This window comes from Oncorhynchus masou, chromosome 23 (genome assembly GCF_036934945.1).
Source record: "Oncorhynchus masou masou isolate Uvic2021 chromosome 23, UVic_Omas_1.1, whole genome shotgun sequence".
NCBI lineage: Eukaryota > Metazoa > Chordata > Actinopteri > Salmoniformes > Salmonidae > Oncorhynchus > Oncorhynchus masou.
This window is the reverse complement of record NC_088234.1, coordinates 40945139-40971402: the sequence shown is the minus strand read 5'-3', so window position 1 is coordinate 40971402 and position 26264 is coordinate 40945139. Positions and strand designations below refer to the sequence as shown.

The 26264-nt window shown below is 41.3% G+C and overlaps 2 protein-coding genes across 3 annotated transcripts in view; both read left to right on the top strand.

Moving 5' to 3' along the window:
- The first annotated feature begins 1200 nt into the window (after nt 1-1200).
- On the top strand, nt 1201-23871 carry LOC135510841 (phosphoinositide 3-kinase adapter protein 1-like). Of its 2 annotated transcripts, XM_064932118.1 has the most exons (17): nt 1201-1419; nt 3693-4118; nt 6090-6319; nt 6675-6819; nt 7037-7179; nt 7737-7869; nt 12138-12334; nt 12575-12794; nt 12903-12974; nt 13105-13353; nt 13460-13522; nt 13624-13823; nt 13958-14030; nt 19074-19241; nt 19725-19795; nt 20164-20270; nt 22381-23871. In XM_064932118.1, the coding sequence occupies exons 1-17, from the start codon at nt 1362-1364 to the stop codon at nt 22493-22495; spliced, it is 2670 nt and encodes an 889-aa protein (XP_064788190.1). In that variant the 5' UTR covers nt 1201-1361; the 3' UTR covers nt 22496-23871. The 2 variants fall into 2 exon arrangements, with proteins under 2 accessions (XP_064788190.1, XP_064788191.1); XM_064932119.1 differs by lacking the exons at nt 6675-6819; nt 7037-7179.
- A 711-nt stretch (nt 23872-24582) lies between these two features.
- The window catches only part of LOC135510840 (sorbin and SH3 domain-containing protein 1-like), a 77971-nt gene continuing 76289 nt past the window's right edge, over nt 24583-26264 (top strand). Inside the window, exon 1 of the mRNA XM_064932116.1 lies at nt 24583-24755. The gene's annotated coding sequence lies outside the window, so the exon portion shown is untranslated. The remainder of the gene's footprint in view (nt 24756-26264) is intronic.

Sequence of the window (26264 nt, the reverse complement as noted above, 5' to 3'; positions counted from 1 at the left end):
TACAGTGGGCACTTTGCATTTGGGCAGGTAGCGTTCTCCTATCATCCACCAAACCAGATTCGTCCGTCGGACTGCCAGATGGTGAAGCATGATTCATCACTCCAGAGAACGCGTCTCCACTGCTCCAGAGTCCAATGGCGGCCAGCTTTACACTACTCCTGCCAACGCTTGGCATTGCACATGGTGATCTTAGGCTTGTGTGCGGCTGCTTGGCCATGGAAACCCATTTTATGAAACTCTAGACAAACAGTTATTGTGCTTACGTTGCTTCCAGAGGCCGTTTGTAGTGTAAGTAGATTTGGAGCTGGAGTTTGTCTTTGTATTCAGTGATAACATGCTGCCCTCTGGTGGGCCTGTGTTACTGGACTGCAAGTGTAGGAAACCCTGGTCCTGGAGTGCTGCAGGCATGTCATGTTTTTGATTTAACTGACCTGGAAGACCAGGTGTGTTGAATTGAGGTAATCACTGAACTGATCAATTAGCTCAGTTGGTCAGGTGTCCTGCCTTAACTGCGGCACTCCAGGAACAGGGTTGCCTACCCCCACCGTACAGCATATACAGTTCTGGAATGCCTCTCAGATGTGCTTATGATGGTTGTAATGTGGGTTAGGTATGAGCACTTGATGCCGACACAGTCCCATAGAAGTTTGTAGCAATACAAACTGGTTTTGAAATAAATGCTGTACTGGATAGGCTATTTGAAGCTATGAGATGAGTTGTATGTCAGTGATGTGTGAACGCAAGATGCCTATGACAATATGCAAACTCACACGTCCCCTCAGTCTCTGACATGCTTTTTTGCGATGTTTTCAGGTTGACATTGAAAATCACACACACACTGTGTAAGGAAGTGAAAAAAGGATAATGTGACAACTATCAGGTGTGTGTGTGTGTGGGGGGGGGGTGTGGGTGGGTGGGTGGGTGGGTGGAAAATACAAGATACAATGACTGCTTTGTTGTCTTGGTATGTTTGCTCTGTCATTGGTTTGACTTGAGGTTTGTTTTAGTTTTAGTAGTCAGAAACCAAACTTTGTGAGAAGAGAGAACTCATGTAAAACATGTCACAAGCACTAGATCATGTCGACACAGATGATAACGCGATATAATATACTGCATTTCCCTCACACTTATCGCAGGGGCAGGTCTCACATGTCACATCTGTTTTAGGAAGTGACAGAGTGTCACCCAATAAGCAGGAAACAAACTGTTTCTATTAATATGACAGTGCAGGGGAGTTATTTGGCGAAAGCTGTTCATGAGAAGTGTCTAAATTCTGTGGGGTAGAAAGAAAGGCTTTAACTCCAAAAAGTAAAAAGAGCCTTTCAAAAAAGGGCAGATGTTTTGTGCTGTAGGGTGAATTGATGCAACTGTTCTCAAACTTCACAGTTATGGATGGAGTTGTCTCACCCTCAGAATCAGGTAAGAGGTGGACTTGTTTGAGGTCTTACACTTCTTTATTTGTTTTTTGTCTGACGTTAGCCTGACAATAAAATACAAAATGTTTCAAATTCTACAAACTAAAGCAATACTATGAGCTTTCACTCCACACTCATGGTTTTAAAGAATTTAACGTTTTCATTAAGAAACTTCAATATGACATCTACCTAAAACTGCTATGGCTTTTCTTTTTTTTGACTGATGTATAATGTAAGACCATTGACAGTTTTGGTTTAGAAATGAGGAAGTTAGTGTTTTACTCTTCCTGTAGTTATAGTTGGCAACTACATTGGTGACAAGTTTTTGCATGTCATCTCAGCAATATCTTTGCAAAAACAATGTCTGTACAGTATGATTGAAGCACATTCAGGATTGGGGTTAACCCACGTTTTAAAAAAAATACTACATTTTACGATAGAATACTATAAAACTCTATAGAATTCTGTAGAAAACTAATATACTATAGAATCCTATACTCCACAATGTAGTATCCCTTGATCGTGTAGTGCTTACTATAGACTTTTGTAGTGTACTGTAGAATACTACACTACATTTACATACATTTACATTTAAGTCATTTAGCAGACGCTCTTATCCAGAGCGACTTACAAATTGGTGAATTCACCTTCTGACATCCAGTGGAACAGCCACTTACAATAGTGCATCTAAATCATTTACACACTGTAATATTGCATCTAAATCATTTACACACTGTAATATTCCTTGATCATATAGTGCTTACTTTAGAATTTCGTAGTATACTGGAGAATACTACAGTACACACTGTAATATTCCTTGATCACATAGTGCTTACTTTAGAATTTCGTAGTATACTGGAGAATACTGTACTACACACTGTAGTATCGCCCTCCTTTTAGGTTTTACAAGGGTGAACTTGGCTTGATTAAGTAAAGTAATGAGTTACAACAAATTACTCGGACCAATGTTGACTCTGGTCAGTGTTTGCTCAGCTACTTATTGGCTGTACTCAGTGCTGACATCTCAAACAGCATGCCTATTCATTCTTTAACCACAGCAACCTTGAAATCGCATAGCTCGGGCTGTTTTGGACACCTGGTATCGTGTACAGTTTCTGTGCAACATTAAGCATAATCCCAGCATTAATACTGTGACTTTTCTTTTTCTCAAATAATTTAAGAGAGAAAAAATGAATCTATGAATGTAATTTCATGTATGAATTTAGGTGTTAAGTACAGTTATACACTGTCCTAAATTATTGACATCCTTGATAAAGATAGGCTCAGACGAAGGATATCGAGGATCTGGAAGGATTCTGTACGGAGAAATGGTCTAAGCTCCTTCCCAATGTGTTCTCCAACTCATAAAACATTTGTTACTTAATTCAGGAAGGTGAGCTTATGTCAAATTTTCAAGATTGGCTTTAAAACATAAAAAAAAGGTAAGCTTATGTCAAATGTTCAAGATTGGCTTTAAAACATTTAAAAAAAGGTACAGATTCTGAGCTTCAAAATGGTATATGATACACAGTTGGGGGGACTGCATGAGGAAATGATGCTTATTTGAAATTTGATAAACTTGTTATCCCACTTTGGGGACAAGTAGCAGAAAAAGAACCATGAATGACTTTCACACTTTCTGGAGAAATCATCTTTGTTTACTCCCATTCATCAACGTTCACAACGTTCACAAGCCCTAGCATTTTCCATCTCTTTAAGAATTCACATGTAAACACATGAGTCGGCATGGCATTGTCCTCCAGGAAGTAGTCCCTCTATTATTGCCCTCCATTGTCTCAGCCAATCACAGATCCTGCCTTTCTCCCTACATAGCTCGGTGCTTTTTCCTTGGCTAAACTAGGCTCATAATTGAACATTAGTATTCATATTTGTAATTAAGGCATTTGAAAGTTCACATGTTGAAGAATGTATTTCTGCAAAATTGTCAGCAAAAAAAAGGCCCTATAATGGCCCTACTGTGAACTAGGAAATGGCGTCAAACGCTTACATTTTAAGAAAAGGCTTGGTGTCAAAAATGTTTTGCTTTTTAAACAAAATCTCTTTCTCTGAGCAATTGTATTAGTATAAAATAATTACATGTAAAACAAATTGAATACAATAAAGCTCAGCATTTGAAATATTTATCTTATAGTCATTTTTGCTCATCTTTATCAAGGGAGTCAATCATTTCAGACCCCACTGTACATAAACAATTCAATTGTTTTTTAGATAATTAATTGATAAGATGTTAAATCCCAACATTTTTCTGTCTTCCAGCAATGTCTGGATTCGACTACACATGTGAGCTGTTGATTGTCCATTCTTGCGAAGCTCAGGAATGGGCTACATATCTGCAGAAGATCTTGAAGTCGTCACGCAAGTTTCCCAAAAGGTCTATCGTATTGTATGCAGTTGACAGTGCTGACCAGCTACATGGATGCGAACTGAACATTTTCTATAATACTAAATGCATCGTGCTGCTGCTGACAACAGCAATCCTGGACATTCTAAATGACCCTGAAATCCTGGGAACTTTTCAGAGACTCCTTCATCCTCCACACAGAGTGGTGGCGCTGTTGTGTGGGATGTCGGGCGATGACGTACCCACTGAATGGTTTGAAAACTGGCAGAGCTGGAGAAAACTGTATGCTGAAGACGAACCTGCTCTTTACATCTCCACCATTCTAGAATCCATCGCTGACTGTATGTTCGCCTTTATAATACCCATGTTGTTGTTCTGCCTAACTTTGTTTCAAGTTTCAAGTTCTAATGTCACAAGTCCAGTGAAATTCCTTTCTTGCAAACTAAAAAACCCAACAATGCAATAATCAATAACAATCTATTACTAGAAGAAGATAAATAAGAATATGATAAGTAAATTAGCATACTATATGCTGGAAATAAGTGTCAAGTAAGTGTCAATACCATTTTTACATGTGCGGGGATACTGGAGTGATGGCGGTAGATATGTGTGGGGGTAAGGTGACTAGGCAACAGGATAATAAGGTAAACAGAGTAGCTGCAACTTGTATGTGAGTGGGTATGCGGGTGTGTAGAGTCAGTATAAATGTATGTGCATATTATTTGTAAGTAAGCTAATGATAGGGTTTATTTGTCTTGGTGTGACAGTGTGCGTGAGAGTGTAGGGCTCTGTGAGTGTGCATACTGAAATAAAAGATTGATAAAGACACAAGGTAAACCGGTCCGTGTACCTATTTTATTAGCTATTTATCAGTCGTATTACTTGGGGATACCTCTTGCAGTGTGGCAGAAAATAAAACAGTCTATGGCTTTGGTGTTTGGTGTCTTTGAAGATTTTCCGGGACTTCGTTTCCCACGCCTGATATAGAGGTCCTGGATGGAAGGGAGCTCAGCCCCTGTCCGCACAACCCTCTGTAGCACCATGCGATCGAGGGCGGTGCTATTGCCATACCAAGCAGTGACGCAGCCAGTCAATATTCTTTCAATGGACCAGCTGTAGAACCATTACAGGATTTGAGGGCCCACTTTTTCAACCTCCAGAGGGGCAAGAGGCGCTGTTGTGCCTTCTTTGCGACTGTGTGTGAATTTGGACCACTTTAAGTCTTTAGTGATTTGAAAACCAAGGAACTTGAAGCTGTCTACATGCTGCACTGCCACCACGTTGATGTGGATGGGGTCGTGTGCCCCCCCTGTTTCCTGTAGTCCACGATCAGCTCATTGGTGTTGCTGACGTTGAGGGAGATGTTGTTGCTCCGGCACCACACTGTCAGGTCACTGACCTCCTCCCTGTAGGCTGAATCATCGTAGCCGGTGATCAAACTTACCACTGGCGTGTCGTCACCGAACTTGATAATGGTGTTGGAGCTGTGTGTGGCCACACAGTTGTGGGTGAACAGGGAGTACAGGAGGGGACTAAACACACACCCCTGTGGGGCCACTGTGTTAAGGGTCAGCGTGGTGGAGGTGATGTTGCCTACTCTCACCACCTGGGGTCGGCCCGTCAGGAAGTCCAGGATCCAGTTGCAGAGGGAGGTGTTCAGACCCAGAGTTCTAAGCTTTGTGACGAGGTTGGAGGGGATAATGGTGTTGATCGCTGAGCTGTAGTCAATGAACAGCATTCTCACATAGGTATTCCTCTTATCTAGGTGGGTGAGGGTAGTGTGGAGAGACATTGAGATTGCAGGTCACAGTTGGGTCTTCCTCTGTAATGTGTAATAGACTTTAGCCCCTGCCAAATGCAGTGAGCGTCAGAACCTGTGTAATATGATTCCACCTTATTCCTATATTGACCTTCTTGTGCTTATTCCTGTCTTCGGCCGTAGCATCAGGGTTTTCTACGATTGCACTGTGTGGGGTAGCCTTGCTCTTTAGTTTAGCGCCAACCTCAAATCAAAAGCTAATCCAGGTCTTTTGATTTGGGAAGCAGCAAACCTTCACCGCAGGCACAACGTGAAAGTATATAGCCAGATTCTCATAACATTCAGAGATACAATAACTTGATGAGTTTATGTTTGAGTTTTTGTGTCTTTGTTTAAAGTGCATGAGTCATTTACTATTAGTGTATTATACTCACAAAGGATCACACACCCTCTAGTTGTGAACTTATAGTCTTGTTAATTAAATTCACACATTTACCCATATTCAACGGAGAACAAGTGATGATAGGCTTTTATTTTGACTTTGTATTCAAAGGTAATACAGAAGAGGCTGAACATGAGGCGGAAGCTACAGCAAAAACAGAGTGCGAAATCCCTGTGGTTATGAACCCCAAAGCTGAGGGGACAGAGGAAGAGTCAGTGACAGAACCAGAGTGTGTCCAGGACGACAATGACGATGTGAGAACAGAGATCCACCCAAACCAGGAAATGAGCCCCACACAACCCACCTGCCTCACTGTTCAACCAAACAGAGTTTTATGCGGGGTAAGAATTGCTTAAACATACATATAGACAACTCTGAAATGGTACTGAACATTGTTCAAATATTTAATCTGGAAAGCACCACATAAGGAAAGATGAATGTTTACATAACAGGTACATGATACTGTCATAAGTATAAAAGCTTGTGGAGTTTATAGTGTTGGACAACAATGCCTCTTGGTTACTTCGTTTATTTTGTGTTCATTTAAAAAAAAAGATGAATTGATTAATATCAAGGCACAACTTCAAATCACCCTCAAATTGTAATCAGCCCAGGACAACTTTTATTCACAATGGCAGTTTTTTGAGGGAACAACTATTAAGCATAGAATGCTATTTTTTTTAACCTGTTTTACAGGACCATGCAACTATTTTTATAATCTTTTCTAATAAACTGGACAACCAGTTGAAAATGGAGGTGGTGTTTGCCTCTGAAGATTCAACTGCAAAACGGGTTCTAGGGATTTTGGAGAATGAATACACAATCAGTATTAATGCGCCTGGTAAGTAAACTACCTACAGAGACCTTCGATCACAAATCTACAGAGGAACTTTTAGACCACTTACCCCAGTCTTCTATTTCACTTTGACTTATTATTCTATTTCATTTTCACATTCCTTTTGTGGACATTTTTTTCCACCAATGTGAATCATTTGAAGTGATTTGATAAGCCAATAGAAATACAGGACGCTAACTCAGATAACATTTATCTTTCCCAGATATGCCAGCAGGAGAGGTGTCACTCACTCTGTATAGCAATGACTCACCAGTCTGTTTGAGGCCTGTAACATACTACACAGCCATGGGAGAAATCAGCCATTATCTTCAACATGCAGCTGCTCCCCTGAACTTTATGTGTCAGGTGAGAGTTAGCTCCGTATAGAGTAAAAATAGGTCACACTTTATTTGGATAGTCTGGATAGTCCATCTGTAGGTGCTCTACAGATAGTGTGACCATCTGTTGATAAGAAACTGCTTGCTAAGGATACGGTTAGGGTTTAGGTTAAGAATATAGATTAGGGTAATGGTTAAGGTTAGAGCTATGGTTAAGGTAAGGGTTAAGTTTAGGGTTAACTTAAGGGTTAAGGTTAGGGTTAGGGCTAGGGTAGGGTTAGGGTTCGTAGAGAGTTAGTTGAACTGTTCAACTGTTACTGCAAATAGTCTGTTAAGCATCTACAGATGGACTGTCCAAATAAATTGTTACCTAAAAATACAATACTGAATACTGACAAATTCACTTTTCATCAACTCTAAATTAATGTATTTTTTAATTATTTTTATTAAGACATTGTTCAATGACATTGAAGGTGTGATCTCACACAGATTAAAGCCTCAAGAAAGCCCCAAAAATATTTGATTAAATTCTTTATGCTGGACATATAATATTTTATCCCATGTTATTCATTTCTGTGTTTCTAGGCATTCAATTTAACATCCAATACCACAGAGTCACTTGACAATTTGCTGACAGACTCATTACAATGCAGGATCCCTGCAAGTGGACTTCATGTGTTTGGAATCAGACAGCTAGAGGATGACAATATGGCTGCATGTAAGTGTTAACATTTGTTTACAGAAATTATAATGGAATGATACATTTGCTTGTCTACACATCAGCAGTTCTACAGTGATTATTTATTTACCTTTATTTAACTAGGCAAGTCAGTTAAGAACAAATTCTTATTTTCAATGACGGCCGAGGAACAGTGGGTTAACTGCCTGTTCAGGGGCAGAACGACAGATTTGTACCTTGTCAGCTTGGGGATTTGAACTTGAAACCTTTCGGTTACTAGTCCAACGCTCTAACCACTAGGCTACCCTGTCGCCCCAGTGATGGGACAAGACTGTAACTACCAGTTTGATATCACAATATTGGGAAGAAAAAGAAGTACAAAAAGAAGTAAATAAATGTCATATTTACATAAGAATTCAGACCATTTACACAGTACTTTGTTTAAGCACATTTGGAATTGATTACAGCCTCAAGTCTTCTTGGGTAACATGCTACAAGCACACCTGTATTTGGGGAGTTTCTCCCATTCGTCTCTGCTGATCATCTCATGCTCTGTCAGGTTGGATGGGGAGCGTCGCTGCATAGCTATTTTCAGGTCCATCCAGAAAGAGATGTTTGATTGGGTTCAAGTCCGGGCTCTGGCCGGGCCACTCAAGAACATTCAGAGACTTGTCTTGAAGCCAGTCCTGTGTTCTCTTGGCTGTGTGCTTAGGGTCATTGTCCTGTTGGAAGGAGAACCTTCACCCCAGTCTGAGATCCTGAGCACTCTGGAGCAGGTTTTCATCAAGGATCTCTCTGCACTTTGCTCCGTTCATATTTCCCTCGATCCTTACTAGTCTCCTACTCCCTGCTGCTGAAAAACATCCCCACAGCATGATGGTGCCACAACCATTCTTCACCTTAGGGATGGTATTGGCCAGGTGATGAGCAGTGCCTTGTTTCCTCCAGACATGACACTTGGCATTCAGTCCAAAGAGTTCAATCTTGGTTTCATTAGACCAGAGAATCTTGTTTCTCAAGGTCTGAGAGTCATTTAGGTGCCTTATGGCCAACTCCCAGTGTGCTGTCATTTGCCTTTTACTGAGGAGTGGCTTCCTCAACCATAAAGGCTTGATTGGTGGAGTGCTGCAGAGATGGTTGTCCTTCTGGAAGGTTTTCCCATCTCGACAGTGGAACTCTGGAGCTCTTTCAGAGTGACCATCGGGTTCTTGGTCACCTTCCTGACCAAGGCCCTTCTCCACGATTGCTCACTTTGGCTGGACGGCCAGCTCTAGAAAGAGTCTTGGTGGTTCCAATCATCTTCCATTGAAGAATGATGGAGGCCACTGTGTTCTTGAGGACCTTCAATGCTGCAGAACATTTTTGTGCCCTTCCCCAGATCTGTGCCTCGACACAATCCTGTCTCGGCACCCTACGGACAATTCTTTCAACCTCACGGCTTGGGTTTTGCTCTGACATGCACTGTCAACTGTGGGACCTTATATAGACAGGTGTGTGCCTTTCCAAATCATGTCCAATCAATTGAATTTACCAAAGGTGGACTCCAATCATGTTGTAGAAACATATCAAGGATAATCAATAGAAAAAGGATCCACCTGAGCTCAATTTCAAGTCACGTAGCAAAGGGTCTTTTGCGAAAAATTCTAAAATCCTGTTTTGACTTTGTTATTATGGGGTATTGTGTGTAGAGTGATGAGGATTTTTTTAAACATGTAATCTGAAGCATCCACGACCAGCCTTTCAAAGAACTTAATGGCTACATATGTGAGTGCTACGGGTCTGTAGTCATTTAGGCAGGTTACCTTGATGTTCTTGGGCACAGGGACTATGGTGATCTGCTTGAAACTTGTTGGTATTACAGACTCGGTCAGGAACAGGTTGAAAATGTCAGTGAAGACACTTGCCAGTTGGTCAGCGCATGCTCGGTGTACACGTCCTGGTAATCCGTCTGTGAATGTTGACCTGTTTGTTGACCTGTTTGTTGACCTGGTCTTACTCACATCGGCTACGGAGATCGTGATCACACAGTCGTCCGGAGCAGCTGATGCTCTCATGCGTGCTTTTGTGTTGCTTGCCTCAAAGCGGGCATAGAAGTTATTTAGCTTGTCTGGTAGGCTCATGTCACTGGGAAACTCGTGGCTGTGCTTCCCTTTGTAGTTCGTAATAGTTTGCAAGCCCTTCCACATCAGACGAGCGTCAGAGCCAGTGTAGTGCGATTCAATCTTAGTCCTTTATTGATGCTTTGCCTGTTGATGGTTCATCGGAAGGTATAACGGGATTTCTTTTCAGCATCCCGCTCCTTTAAAGCGGCAGCTCTACCCTTTAGCACAGAGTGTATGTTGCCTGTAAATCCATGACTTCTGGTTGGGGTACGTATGGTCACTGTAGTGACGACGTCATCGACGCACTTATTGATAAAGCCAGTGACTGACGTTGTATACTCCTCAATGCCATTGGAAGAATCCCGGAACATATTCCAGTATATGCTAGCAAAACAGTCCTGTAGCTTAGCGTCTCCTTCATCGAACCACTTCCTTACCAAGCGAGTCACTGGGACTTCCTGCTTTAGTGAAGAGGTCTGAATACTTTCTGAATGCACTGTATTTAAACCCATTTTAGCAGACAGTTAGTCAATCAGATTAGGGGGACTAGGTTATGGTTATGAAATTAGATAAATGGGACACTTTAGTAAAAAAAACTTTCTCTCTCTTCCATTCACTTGTTGTAATTATCCCAAAATCCTATATGGGACATATGAATATTCTGGGACATGGCCACTGTCAATGACTATCGAAACGTTCTATGTGGACATCCACAAATGTGATCTTGTACATGGCCACTGATCATCCCCAAATTTTATCTGGACATAAAGAAATGTCATCTAGATCATTCCACAAATAGTGTGCCGTTTATGCCCTATTCACATTATGTGTGTACATTTTGATAAAACATTCAATTTAACAGATGGATCACATTCATCTACACTCGAATTAAACCATGTAAAAAAATCCATTAGTGGTATATTTTCATAAAGATACAATGTTTGTTTTCTCTTAAAAATCCCACTTGTGGTATGACCCACGTCATGTTTGTTAGACCTTTTTGGAAAATTTTAACCCACTTAACAAAACAAATGTCCCTATGTTTTCACTATCACTGTAAAGCCCTAGTTAATTTTGTTGCTTTGACAAAGTCATTTCTGAAGATGATTATTTATTTCATGTGATTAGTGACTAATTTACATTTGTCCTTCAGGTTTAAGGTGGACCCTTTAACTGAACTGAACTGGTTTTAATATGGTAAAACTAGTATTTTTTAAGAAATGTTTCTAAAAGAAACATTGAACATCTAAAAGTCAAGTAATAGTGTATTTTTTCTGTCTGTTTCCTGGTGTTTTGTGGACGAAAGCTAAGCATGTCGAGCATAACACTGTTACCCATAGATAGATACGCTAGGAATGTTTTAACAAGTTCAAATGTTTTGTTAAGCTTGTATTCAATTGCCCCTCCTTATTACACACAACAAGCTTCCATCCCCCCGGTGACAAGGGGAGTTATGGCTGATTTAATTAAGATGAAATCGTCAACCCTGTTACGGTCAACCCTGTTACGGTCAACCCTGTTACTTTAATATTCACCTTTTATAGTGATTTGTATTTATTTTTTTAGCTCTGGAGATAGGAAAACATGGTTATCATGAAGTTGAACATGTGCTCTTTATAACAGTGTTAAAATAAGGTGACATTTTTGGGGGACAAAATTACACTATCCAAAAGGCACTCGATTTGTGCAAAATAAAGTTATATCTAGTACCTAAAATGGTTCTTCGACTCTTCCCATAGGATAGCCTTTGACAAACCCATTTTGGTTCTAGGTAGAACCCTTTCTGGTTCTAGATAGAACCCTTTCGGGTTCCAATGTAGAACCCTTCCACAGAGGGTTCTACATGGAACCCCAAAAAGTTCTACCTGGAACCAAAAAGGTTATACCTGGAACCAAAAAGGGTTCTCCCATGGGGACAGCCGAATAGCCCCTATGGAACCATTTTTTATAAGAGTGTGGAACGACCCATCTAATCATGTACAAAAATCTTATCTGGAGGTACAAAAATGTTGTCCACACCCATTGATATATGTTGACATCCAGGGATGTGATCTAAGTTCCAAAAGATCTATAAATAATGTGTACTAGATGAATTGGCAACGTTTCACTTTTTGCAAGTTCAACTGATAGTTTTCAAGTCCTCAAGAACGTTCAGAAAAAGTGGAATAGATGACATTGATTAATTAGACTTTTTGTGTTACTCAGATCAGCGAAAGGAGGAGCTTCCCACTCTGCTTCATTTTGCAGCAAAGTACGGGCTGAAGAAGCTGACAACAGTCCTGCTACAGTGTCCAGGTGCCTTACAGGCCTACAGCGTGATGAATAAGAATGGAGATTACCCAAATACACTGGCAGAGAGGAGTGGCTTCTCTGAACTGAGACAGTTCATAGATTACTTTGTGGTAAGTCCATTGTTAGTATTTTCATTCCGTGATGTATTTATCTTTCATCTCTGAAGTGTGAACTCGATTATGTCAATGGCCACAGCCAGCTCACTGTCACCTATACCAAATGGAAATGCATTATGCTTATATTATGAATTGCACAAGAAGGAATGAAAAGCTACTGGTAAATGTTATGGTTGTAGCTTTCTGAAAAACATATCTTCAGTGAAGATTATGTTTACGATGTCTACTCGGTAGGAGACAGCTGGCATGGCGGAAGAAGATGAGGAGGTGTACGAGTCCAACTCTTCTCAAGACATCATGAACGACTCTCTAAACCCTGGGTGTCAAGAAGACATCTACGAGACCATGTCCAACTCTTCTCAAGACATCATGAACGACTCCCTAAACCCTGGGTGTCAAGAAGACATCTATGAGACCATGACCGAGTTAAACCATGACTCCGAGGAAGACCTATGTATGACTAAATTATGACTAATCACATTAAGTACCATTTATCTTTGATGATGATGGAGTTAATGATAATGATGATGTTGAAGATCTTTGAATATTTTATTTCCCTCAGATGAGGACATGGAGAAGGCATTAGGAGAGTCTCATAACCAGGAGGAAGTCATACTTAGAACATATTTTCAAGGTAAATTTGCAAAACACTGCATTGTACTGTACTGTAATTGGACTTGTGGACTTACGGATGGTTTATAGTCTAGATATTCAGATCCTGGCTCTCTCTTTTTTTTTGCAAATGACGTTGTTTTTCTTTTTAGGTAAACCTGATGCAGGTGTGCCCCAAGTTGGGGAGGATACAACTGATGAAGAGGTGGGAGACCAGGTGGAAGAACCAGAGGGGTTTGAGGACGAAGAACTTTACAACATGTGTGTTTCTGATCAAATCTATGACACGTTGGACGAGAGTGCAAGCTATCTCCCGGAAATTGTCAACCGTCCACCAGCCCCCATTCCGAGACCTGTAACATTTTCAGAGCCTGAGGATTCCAAGACGTACATTTCAAGAGGTAGATGGCTAAAGGGTTCTCCCAAGGTATCAGCTAGTGCATGAGTTGTCAAACCAGTGTAAAGTAATTTAGGTTGAGGTGAATAACAATGATCTTTGATTCACAGTGTTTTCAGCAAAAGAAGAATCAAGTCCACAGACGGACCTCAGAGAAACAGAGTCGTTTACTGGTATGTATCAAATTGAAAAGCAGATTAGATTATTTTGTTTGTCCTGAATCACATCTTCTCCACTAATTAGTAACCACTGTATGTGCCTCCAAAACCTCCAGTGAGGCCTGTGAGAGATGGAGCCTCCACCTCCTCTTCCCACAACCCCTATGCTGAGGTGAAGACCCAAGGCCAGAGGCAGCTCATAGCCTTGCAGGAGAAGGTGAAGGTGGGGGTCCTGAGTGTGGATGATGCTCTCAAGGAATTCAAGGCCTGGCAGTTTGATGAGGATAGGAGATCTCAGTCTCTGCGTAATCAACAGGTACAGTAGTAGATTATAGTTCATACTCAAATCTCTTGGCAGAACACACGAAACAGATCTTTTCTGTGGACCAAGCCTAGCCTCTGGGTGTACAACGGCAACCTGAAAACTACTTTTTATCTTTTTTTTTACAGGAAAATTTGAAGAGATTACGAGGCAGCATTACCAGACGCCACAAAGAGAGGGAGAAGTTTGGGAAGGCGATAGGTACGAATATTTAGAGACTACTAGCTCTACTTTGTCTCTACATGTGATGAGCATAGTTTGTACTTCAATTTGCAATTACATTTCATTTGTCAGGGTTACTGAAAAGTGTTTATTTTGATATTTGACTATGCCTACGATTCTGTAGGTCACAAGACAGCATCATTTCAGCCACACACGTTGCTGACAGGTGTATAAAATCGAGCACACCGCCATGCAATCTCCATAGACAAACATTGACAGTAGAATGGCCTTACTGAAGAGCTCAGTGACTTTCAACGTGGCAATGTCATAGGATTACACTTTCGGCCTTGCTAGAGATGCCCCGGTCAACTATGAGTGCTGTTATCGTGACGTAGAAACATCTAGGAGCAACAACGACTCAGCCGAGAAGTGCTAGGCCACACAAGCTCACAGAACGGGACAGCCGAGTGCTGAAGTGCGTAACGCATAAAAATCCTCTGTCCTCGGTTGCAACACTCACTACCGAGTTTCAAACTGTCTCTGGAAGCAACATCAGCACAAGAACTGTTTGACAGAAGCTTCATGAAATGGGTTTCCATGGCTGAGCCCCCGCACACAATTCTAAGATCACCATGTGCAATGGCAAGCGTTAGCTGGGGTGGTATTAATCTCATCTGTTATGGAACAGTGGAAATGCGTTCTCTGGAGTGATGAATCACGCTTCACCATCGGGCAGTCCAATGGACAAATCTGGTTTTGGAGGATGCCAGAAGAACGCTACCTGCACAAATGCAAAGTGGCAACTGTCAAGTTTGGTGTAGGAGGAATAATGGTCTGGGGTTGTTTTTTCATGGTTGATAATGCTACAGCATACATTGACATTCTAGACAATTCTGTGCTTCCAACTTTGTGGCAACAGTTTGGGGAAGGCCTGTTCCTGTTTCAGCATGACAATGTCCCCGTGCACAAAGCGAGGTAAATGGTTTATCAAGATCGGTGTGGAAGAACTTGACTGGCTTGTACACAGCCCTGACCTCAACCCCATCGAACACCTTTGGGATGAATTGGAATGCCGACTGTGAGCCAGGAGTAATCGCCCAACATCAGTGCCGGACCTCACTAATGCTCTTGTGGCTGAATGGAACCAAGTCCCTGCAGCAATGTTCCAATATCTGGTGGACAACCTTCTCAGAAGAGTAGAGGCTATTATAGCAGCAAAGGGGGAACCAACTCCATATTAATGACCACAATTTTGGAATGAGATGTTCGACGAGCAAATGTCCACATACTTTGGGTCATGTAGTGTACTTTGCAGTGGCTATTTTATCATGTACACTGCTCAGAAAAATAAAGGGAACAATTAAACAACACAATGTAACTCCAAGTCAATCACACTTCTGTGAAATCAAACTGTCCACTTAGGAAACAACACTGATTGACAGTACATTTCACATGCTGTTGTGCAAATGGAATAGACAACAGGTGGAAATTATAGGCAATTAGCAAGACACCCCCAATAAAGGAGTGGTTCTGCAGGTGGGGACCACAGACCACTTCTCAGTTCCTATGCTTCCTGGCTGATGTTTTGGTCACTTTTGAATGCTGGCGGTGCTTTGAGATGGAGCATGAGATGGAGTCTACAACCCACACAAGTGGCTCAGGTAGTGCCGCTCATCCAGGATGGCACATCAATGTGAGATGTGGCAAGAAGGTTGTGTGTCTGTCAGCGTAGTGTCCAGAGCATGGAGGCGCTACCAGGAGACAGGCCAGTACATCAGGAGACGTGGAGGAGGCCGTAGGAGGGCAACAACCCAGCAGCCGGACCGCTACCTCCACCTTTGTGCAAGGAGGAGCACTGCCAGAGTCCTGCAAAATGACCTCCAGCAGGCCACAAATGTGCATGTGTCTGCTCAAATGGTCAGAAACAGACTCCATCAGGGTGGTATGAGGGTCTGACGTCCACAGGTGGGGGTTGTGCTTACAGCCCAACACCGTGCAGGACGTTTGGCATTTGCCAGAGAACACCAAGATTGGCAAATTCGCCACTTGCGCCCTGTGCTCTTCACAGATGAAAGCAGGTTCACACTGAGCACATGTGACAGACGTGACAGTCTGGAGACGCCATGGAGAACGTTCTGCTGCCTGTGACATCCTCCAGCATGACCGGTTTGGCGGTGGGTCAGTCATGGTGTGGGGTGGCATTTCTTTGGGGGACCGCACAGCACTCCATGTGATCGCCAGAGGTAGCCTGACTGCCATTAGGTACCGAGATGAGATCCTCAGACCTCTTGTGAGACCATATGCTGGTGCGGTTGGCCCTGGGTTCCTCCTAATGCAAGACAATGCTAGACCTCATGTGGCTGGAGTGTGTCAGCAGTTCCTGCAAGAGGAAGGCATTGATGCTATGGACTGGCCCGCCTGTTCCCCAGACCTGAATCCAATTGAGCACATCTGGGACATCATGTCTCGCTCAATCCAACAATGCCATGTTGCACCACAGACTGTCCAGGTGTTGGCGGATGCTTTCGTCCAGGTCTGGGAGGAGATACCTCAGGAAACCATCCGCCACCTCATCAGGAGCATGCCCAGGCATTGTAGGGAGGTCATACAGGCACGTGGAGGCCACACACACTACTGAGCCTCATTTTGACTTGTTTTAAGGACATTACATCAAAGTTGGATCAGCCTGTAGTGTGGTTTTCCACTTTGATTTTCAGTGTGACTCCAAATCCAGACCTCCATGGGTTGATAAAAATAAAGAAAAAAGTTAAGAAAAAAGTATTTAATAAGAATATTTCATTCATTCAGATCTAGGATGTGTTATTTTAGTGTTCCCTTTATTTTTTTGAGCAGTGTATATCTTGGTGGGGCAAACTACAAATTGTAATGTTAGATGCCCGCAAAGCCACTACACACACAATACATTAATTGCACTATGACAGTGACAAACGGTGACTACAAACTGTTAGGGCCTATATAAAATGGCCCCAACAGCAGAGTTTTCTTTTCAGAACCATGTGGTGAATCCTTTCCACTGCTACACCTGGCTAACAGCTAACCCTTGTCTGGCAGTGAAACAGTTCATTCAGCCTCATTTACTGCCTTTAAAAAAAACATAGCTGATATGGCTGACTTGCTGAAACAAATGTGGTTTCTACTGACAATTGAGATGTACAAACTATAGTATAAGGTGATGACTAGCGGATAAGAGGCAATCCGTTATTTCGATTAAGACATTAATAAGCGAGCTAGGACAGATGTAGTCAATATAACTATTTGTTCAGCACTTTTGAAATGTACAAAGACAGAATTCAGAACATGGGCTGTTCTTACAGTATTCTCCCTGTACACCAAGTCAGTAGGGTAAACAGTAGGGTAAATAAATATTCAATGTTCAATGTTTACATTTCTTTAAAGGTGCCTAAAGGCTGCTACAAGTGCACCACCAAGTCAGACCATTAGGCTAAATTAGGAGGGGGAAATGGACCAAATTATTAGGGTGAGGCACATGGGCTACTAACAGCTTACTACACAACATACACTTAGTATTACTTTCTTAGCTATAGTATAGATATCTCCCCGGCATATTACATAATTTAAGCAGCACCATACAAGACATTTTTGGACATCTTGTTGTGATGTGCTCACTTGAACAGGACGGTCCTTCGTGGCGGTCCTTCGTGTGCAAATTTTGTCATTACAGTCTGGCATTCTCTGGATTTATGGTATTTTCAAGACAACTGAGAACTCTGAAAAAAAAACAAGGTCGAATCATGACGTCAATGATCTTAAGGTCGGATCTCTAGAAAGAGGCCCAAGTACCCGACTTGGAATTCCGAGTTGGATGGCCATATTTTCCCAGGGCTTGTTTTTTTCAGAATTCCCGGAAAACTCACTGAAGCCTGAACTCACTGAACCCTGAGAAAGTGGCAGAAGTCATGCTGGATTGACAGTATGGCCAATGTATTCAACCTTTTACTGCCCATGGTGTTGATTGTTTATCCTTTTAAGCTTGGAAAAGAGACCCTTATACCCAGACTTGGACCAAAAACCCACTCCACTGAATAGCAGGCTAGTGATTGCTTTGCAAAGCTTTCAGTTAGCCACTGATTCCTTCCAAACCACTCATTATTGAATTTGCGATTTCCAACTTGTTGTGTAATGTTTATGTCCAATGGCCGATGAGCACCGATACGTTTGATCTATAATTTATCTTTTTTTTTTTCCAGTAGATGATTAACTTCATTCATGATGATGACTGCTAGCTAAGATTTTGAAAGTATGATGTTGAATTTAAAAAAAAATGTATTTAACCTTTATTTAAGTAGGCAAGTCAGTTTAGAACAAATTCTTATTTACAATGACGGCCTACCCCAGCCAAACACTAACCCAGACGACGCTGTGCCAATTGTGCACCGCCTTATGGGACTCCCAATCACTGCCAGGTGTGATACAGCCTGGAATTGAACCAGGGTCTGTCGTGATGCCTCTAGCACTGAGATGCCATGCCTTAGACCTCTGCACCACTCATCCACCCAATCACACACGATCAGTCCAATCAAAGCTACGGTAGATATAACATGATTTGACGTCATTTTATCTGTAGCCAATGACCTTTAGGTTTCTTGGATGGGCACTAATGTAACTCTATGGCAGCACCCAAGGGGCTGGAAATTTCGAGCTCTACCCGTAGATTTTGCAGTGACGTAGTGTCTCTATGAGTGACATGGACACAACTAGAGAACATTACCAACACTTACGCTCCATATTTTCCGCTGGCTGCCCCACCACTACAGAAAGCACTGAGCTAGGCTGAAACACTTGCATTTTGGTGCTGCCTTCCTCAAGAAAGCAACGAAGAGACCATGTTTGCAAACTGATATGTGACAAGTACTAATGCCAAAATAACATGCAAAACAGGCAACAACAATATTTATTTTAATAGCTAAACAGTTGGTGCTCAGAACCACCTGCCCTGAATGACAGGTCACCACTGGTACTTTGTAACATCAATGAAGGTATGATATTTAGCTTATTGTTGATGAGTGATGCTTATTGTTGATCTGGCCTCTACCCTGTGAGGTCTGGAGATAACCGCCCCACTACAGAGGAACCTTCCCTGGGGCGCCAACATGGCTGTGGAGTGTTCTGTGTACGAGCCCACCCCACGGGTCATTGCTCAACCCCCTCCTGTGATCCGGTCAAGCCAGAGAGACACCTGGAAGACTGGCAGTACCTCCAGCACATCCAGTGAGTACCATCTCTGTCGTTTGAATGTCACTATGAGCCTAAATGGTAGTACAAAATGACAACTGATGTAATTACTAAGTTGGTACTTTTTTTGTCATTTTGATGTTATTTATATTATTGTTATTATCAAAAAAATCTGTATTAGTACCAAGATAGTGCTTTTGGAAATATACTTTTCATTTGGAGAAGTGATGAAATCTGAAACACAATTGGCCTTTCGTTTTGCTGACCAACTCTGAATATTTCCATATCCCATATGGTCATTATGTCTAAAAGATGAAAACCTGTAGCACATTACTCTCCCCATTATTGTTGCTCAATTCAGCTCCTCTCTCTAAGCGGCTTTCATCTCTAGCTATTAATGTGCACGCTTGGCTGCCTGTAGCAACCCACCACAAGCTCTTGTTGAAGAAACTGTCTCACAATTACTTGTAGTGTTTCTTCCTTTCCTGAGCTAACATTTTTGACTTTTACTTTCCCCAGGTACTGGCAGTAACAGACTCAGCACACATAGTACGATTAGCTACAGCAGCGGAACTGAGCCTGACTTTGAGGTTAGACCAAACTGTTCTTTAAAGTCTTTTCAAGACCCAGTTCACACAAAACACTTTTAGTATATTTCTGTCTTTGTGAATCCACGCTTCAGTAAACAAGGCTAAATAGCTTATTCGTATTCATACATGTTGTTGCTGGAGAGATATTCAATCCGATGGAATCAACTCACCGCAAAAAAAACATTTCAGTTATACAGCACATTTGTGATTGACATATTGCGGGGAAAAAACAAGCATACTTATGAAGGCACAATGTACTTCTTTACTATGCACTCTTGTCAATGTATTACAATCTGTCAACTGCGACAGTGCTTTTGTAGATTCCCTGATTATTACTCATGCTGTGTATTGATTTGATCCATGGAAAGGACACAGCAGACTTCCTCCCTCTACCCCCACTCCCTCTACCCCCACGGCCCGCTGAGGCCGCACCTCTACCTCCTCCCCCCAGAATCCCACCACGACTCCCAGACCGGTAAGCCCGCTCTCTGGATAAGAGATGCCTTTTAATACGTTCCTGTGTCAGGATCACTGGAACTAGCTGATTACAGAATGTTATATTGCATGTAATACAATATGGGATTTCTAGAAAGTCAACATTGAATCAGTAATATGACATCATCATAGACAGTGAAGGCGACTTCCTCCTCACAGAAATCAACAACAAAGTGCAACTTAAACATGCAATTTATGGTATTACAGCAATATGATGATTATAAACATGAAGGGTCACAGAGGGTCTAATATTGCAGTATAACAACCAATGTTACAATATCACAATGTGATTTATTAATGCTGTAGATAACAGCTCAACAAAGAGTACTATGCAAACCAATAGTTTCAGTTCAGAGTACGACATATTGAAAAGGCACGCACACTTGAGAATCATATCAGTGAGTATTCTACACTGTCGGCGGCACGCAGTGGTAAACGTTAGATGACAGAAGCAATAATGAGGAAATAATGGCCCACCACTGACTGTGTGTTCAGAGAGGAAACCTGAAGTGTGAAGATAGGCTATGTACAAGTTCGACATGTTCTTCATGAGCAAACATAAAAACGTGTCACATGGTAGAGAGAGGGATAGATGTTGAGTAAGAGTTTAACATAACAACGCTTATTCTACTCGTAGAGAATTCTAAATGTCTCGTTTCATGTTCACCTGTATTCATTTGAACATTTGTATTATAGAGCCTTGGTCAAAACGCAGTGTGAATGTAGTCATAGATGTTTATAAGCAGTTATTAGCACCTAAGTTGTCCATTATAATACATGATGCACTGCTCATAAGGAGTTAAACAGGCATTTTGAAGAGGGTATTCAAAAGCAGTGTTACCATTTATTCTTCCTAATTGTAATGAAACTGCCCAGAATATATTTATGTTGATAGTTACGTGCAACTTGCATCTCAAATAAAACCACGTGGGTAAACCGAGTCGATAAGCATCACAAATTGACAACCACAAAACCAGCCCCAACACTAATGATTACACGAAACACTCTCATGATTCTTTACCCTAGAAGTTGTGGCTATATTTTGAAATGTAAAAATAATTTATGCATATCCAGTTACTGCAGCTGAAAATAACTGGACTAGCGGTGAGAAAGACAATCAGCTACACTACACGACCAAAAGTACGTGGAAACCTTCTCTTGCGCTGCCGTTGCTCCCAGAGGCAGTTTGGAACTCTGTAGTGAGTGTTGCAACCGAGGACAGACCATTTGTACGCACTACACACTGCAGCATTCGGCCGTCCCGTTCTGTGAGCTTGTGTGGCCTGCCACTTTGCGGATGAGCCATTGTTGCTCCTAGATGTTTCCACTTCACAGTAACAGCACTTTCTGTTGACTGTAAGTTGACGCTCTTTTGAAATGACTGGAAATACTGTTTGTCTCACATCAACATATGGAATTGTTTTAAGAAGATCATACCAAGGATAATTTAGACATTTGATTTTGAATAATAACAACAATATGTAAAAAATTATGTGATGAAAATGTCTATTTGGCTATTAGCCCATACAAACGCATTGAATAACATTCACTACATTGAATAACAGAAGTTTGTTCTGAAGTGTCGGCCCTATAGCTAAACAGTGTCCATATATACTTCCATTCATTTTTCAACTGGTACCTTCAGACGAGTGTCTTGAGGCCTGTTGGAGTCCTAGAGCAAAACAATCGACATGTAAATGTCTGTGAGTGTATCACCTTTCCACAGTTAGTTCGGACGCTACAGACAGAAGTTGGCAGATCAGCTGTTCAGACTTCAGACGAGTCCCAAGACACTTGTCCCAAGACAAAACATAATTGTGTTCGTGAGAGTCTCATCTTTCCAGAGAGGGGCCATAATAGTTTGTAAGCCGAACCGTTCGGACGCCACAGACGACAGGCTCGGTCACCTTCCGGCCGCAGATAAGGAAGGGTGAGGTGGACAGACGGGTGCGGTGGAATGAGACGCATCCAATGAAGAAAAAAACAGATATCTCTAGTTTAAACCGACGTATTGTTGCGTTTTGTTTTATTATCTCTGTTTAATTTGTCATGCCAAGTGTAACTATGTGGTTATCTGTTTTATTTTGTAGGGCTGTTGAGAGTTTGCTGGAGGAGCGCTACGTGTCATACCCCTCTCGAGCTCTCCCTCAGAGACCACCTCAGAGGAACAACTCTCCCCCTCTCATACCCCGGAGAACACGATGACACACAGTTCTGCTGTTATAGCATTTCAAATGACTGCCCTCTAAAATATCTGTCAGGAACAAATCAGGCAGTGTTACTTACAGTATTCATACCCCTTGACTTATTCCACATGTTGTTGTGTTCCAGCCTGAATTCAACTTTTTTTATTAACCATCTACATACAATACCCCATAATGACAAAGCGAAAACAAGTTTTTCGAAATGTTTGAAAATGTATTGAAAGGGAAATACAGAAACATCTCATTTACATAGGTAGTCACACCCCCGAGTCAATACTTTGTAGAAGAACCTTCGGCAGCAATTACAACTCTCTTAATAACTTCACCATGCTCAAAGAGATATGCAATGTCTGCTTTTTTTAACCCATCTACCAATAGGTGCCCTTCTTTGAGAAAACCATTGGAAAATCTCCCTGGTCTTTGTGGTTGATTCTGTGTTTGAAATTCAATGCTTAACTGAAGGTCCTTACAGATCATTGGTATGTGTGGGGTACAGGGATGAGGTAGTCATTTAGAAATCATGTTAACCACTATTATTGCACACAGAGTGGGTCCATGCAACTTGTTAATCACATTATTACACCTGAACTTATTTAGGCTTGCCATAACAAAGGGGTGGAATACTTATTGACTCAAGACATTTCAGCTTTTCATTTATCTAAAAACCTAATTCCACTTTGACGTTATGTGGTATTGTGTTTAGGCCGGTGACACAAAATATAAATTGAATCCATTTTAAAACTCAGGCTGTAGCAAAACAAAATGTGGAAAAAGTCAAGGGGTGTGAATACTTTCGGAAGGCACTGTATATGAACATCATACATGAAGGTTTGGGTGTGTAGAACAGAACCACATAGAACGTCATCCTCAAGTCAGTCAATTCGGTAAGTAAACTGAAATTCATATTTAAAAGGGACATCTTGGATTCAAACAACAACAAAGTGGCACCCTGTCACTTTTTTGGTGAACAGTTGAGGGGTGGGACTGTATAAGCATAATTTTTTTTTAAAAAGGCAGCTATTTTCAATTACTTCTAAATAAACTCAAATGGAGAAGCTATTCATTTCAAACGTTTTTCAATGTTAAATTCAAATCACTTTCTGAATTGACTGACTTGAATTCTAATGACTCCAACCCTACAATAGACGCAGTGGTAGTGTAAATGATTTCGTAATAACTAACATGCGTTAGAATTGTAAACGGTTTTCAACAAATTGATCAAATAAGGATTTGTTTGTCGCGCTTTTTCGTGGATTGTGTACCACTGTATTATTATACAACCGATCACACAATGAACTTTGATTTTAAAAATGCAAAGATGAACCATTTATGTAATCTGTTTTAAAATAAATGTTTTGAGTTCATGTTTGGCACGCACCACAAGACATGGACATGAACATTCATTTCCTTGAAAGGAGTGCCATCAGCAGACAAGCGTTTTACACCGCACACTGTACATAGTGGATGTAACGTACAATATGAGCCACTTGATGGCGCTCTGTACATGATTTACACCGTTTTTTTAATGAACTGAGGGTGATGTTTGGCATGTTCTTTCTTTCTTTCTTTCTTTCTTTCTTTCTTTCTTTCTTTCTTTCTTTCTTTCTTTCTTTCTTTTGTAACACTATCAATTATCTATTGTCTGATGCTTTGATGTATATTTCATTGTCAACCTGCACAACACAACACACTATTGTCCGCTTACATTTGAGTGTAGTTTTGGCACTTCCATATAGCTTAATTGACAAGTGAGCCCAAGATGGATCCAACAAGCTAAACGTATGGTGTATTAATGTATCACATTTGCACCTGTTCCTGAGTCACTATGCATAGTGGTCATTCAACCAGAAATACACTTTAAAAACACCAACTTCACCAAACTTAATACTTACTACCTCATATGCTACAATTAATCAAATGCATTCAATTCATCTCACATGAATTTCGCATTTTACAAGAGTTTACTTAATCAAATTATCCGTCAACATTCTAATGATGAGACACGTGTAAGAAGCCTGTAATGTAAGAGCGATGAAGATATCCCATAATAGGACATAATGAGTCCTGACGCCACCTCCATCATTTCGCCTGTCCTCAAGGAGGGAAAGACGCATGTATTTGAGCAAGGGGTGAGATGCGAACCGTGTCGAGGAGATTAGTGCCTGTGTGATCGCTGTGGCGACTGTACATTGTAGCAGAGACCTCACTGCCGCGTGTGGCAGCGATATTGATAAGGAACACTGGATTGCCACTCTACAAAGGTAAACATTTGTCATTTTATTGTCTGCCTTTCTCGTATGCTTAATTTTGCTCGTCAGATAAATATCGTGCCTAAAACCATTTGGATTGCCACTCTACAAAGGTAAACATTTGTCATTTTATTGTCTGCCTTTCTCGTGTGCATAATTTTGCTCGTCAGATAAATATCGTACATAAGGCAATTTGCATTATGCCCACGTTGGATAATTTCGCTCACCTGACAACATAAACGTTGACAAATGTGTCTTTCATTTGATGGCTCGAGTGACTTGGGTCAATAATATCACGAGTGTTTGATTGTAATTCTAGCACTTACCTATTACCTGCACTGATGCGCTAAATACCGCAGTGGAGACACATCCATCTGATATCTGCAACCACACGACTAACCGCCGCTCATCTTTTGTGTCGAGACACTATAGCGTTGTAAAAATAGAGTAGCCTAAATATTGGAACTAAGGAATAAAACGTTGTGTTTTTTTGTTGTTGCAGGGAACGCTACAAGCCGCGTGCACATTATTGAACACCGTCACTTGAACTCTTTCCAAATGATTTTACTCTTGATTAGTTCACAATATTGAGGATTTTCTTTCTCCCGTAATAGCAGAAATAACATATGGCAACATGGTATGTAGGTAAATACATGAATGACATCATTGGTGTGTATGGGCTGTAATGCACACAATACGGCACTAATAGGTAACCCCATTCAACTTTTGTAGGTACAGTACAGTATAATGACGTGTGGATGGTTGTCTACTTACAAACTAGCATCTCAAAATGTGAGTGTGGGAAAATTGAGTCCAGAGCTCCTAAATTCCCATTGTTATTATCTTCTCTTTGCGTTGCATTCCCCTGTACAGTATAGACCTACCTGGTTCTTTGTGTAATCTGTGTGGATTTGTAAAAAATGACACAATGAATAACATAAGGCTGTCTGGAAGTCCATACTGTGCTCTGAAGTTGGACTTAATAGGATTGCTGCATCACTCAGTGAATGAGCTGCAGTATTAAACAGGCAAAACCAAGAAACAAATAATAGACTACTCGTGGTCACCAAGTGGGAGATGAGAACTTCAACCTCTGGATGCAGTTCCTTGATAATATTTTTTTTTATTATTATTTTTTTTTACAATTTATGAAGATTCTGGATTATGATATTTTTTGATTATCGTCACAAACCCACACTTCACCCATAGAGACGAAAGCAACTGAATGCCCCATAGGGACTGAATGTACAATAGTTATTGACACACTGAATGGCTACCTCCATGTTCCTGACAGTTTCTTTGACAAACAGGCAGGCTTCCTGATCAAGTGCATGTGACATGTACTTTCACACAATGGGGAGGGGCATGGAGGCGCTCAGTAACCACTGAATGACTGACCTCAGGATTGACCTGTGACCTCTCTCAGGAGGGAGAGCATGACAACACTGCCTCACTCACGTGTCTACACGATAGTGTTTGTGTCAACATCTACACCCATTCAGCCCATGTGTACCATGACTC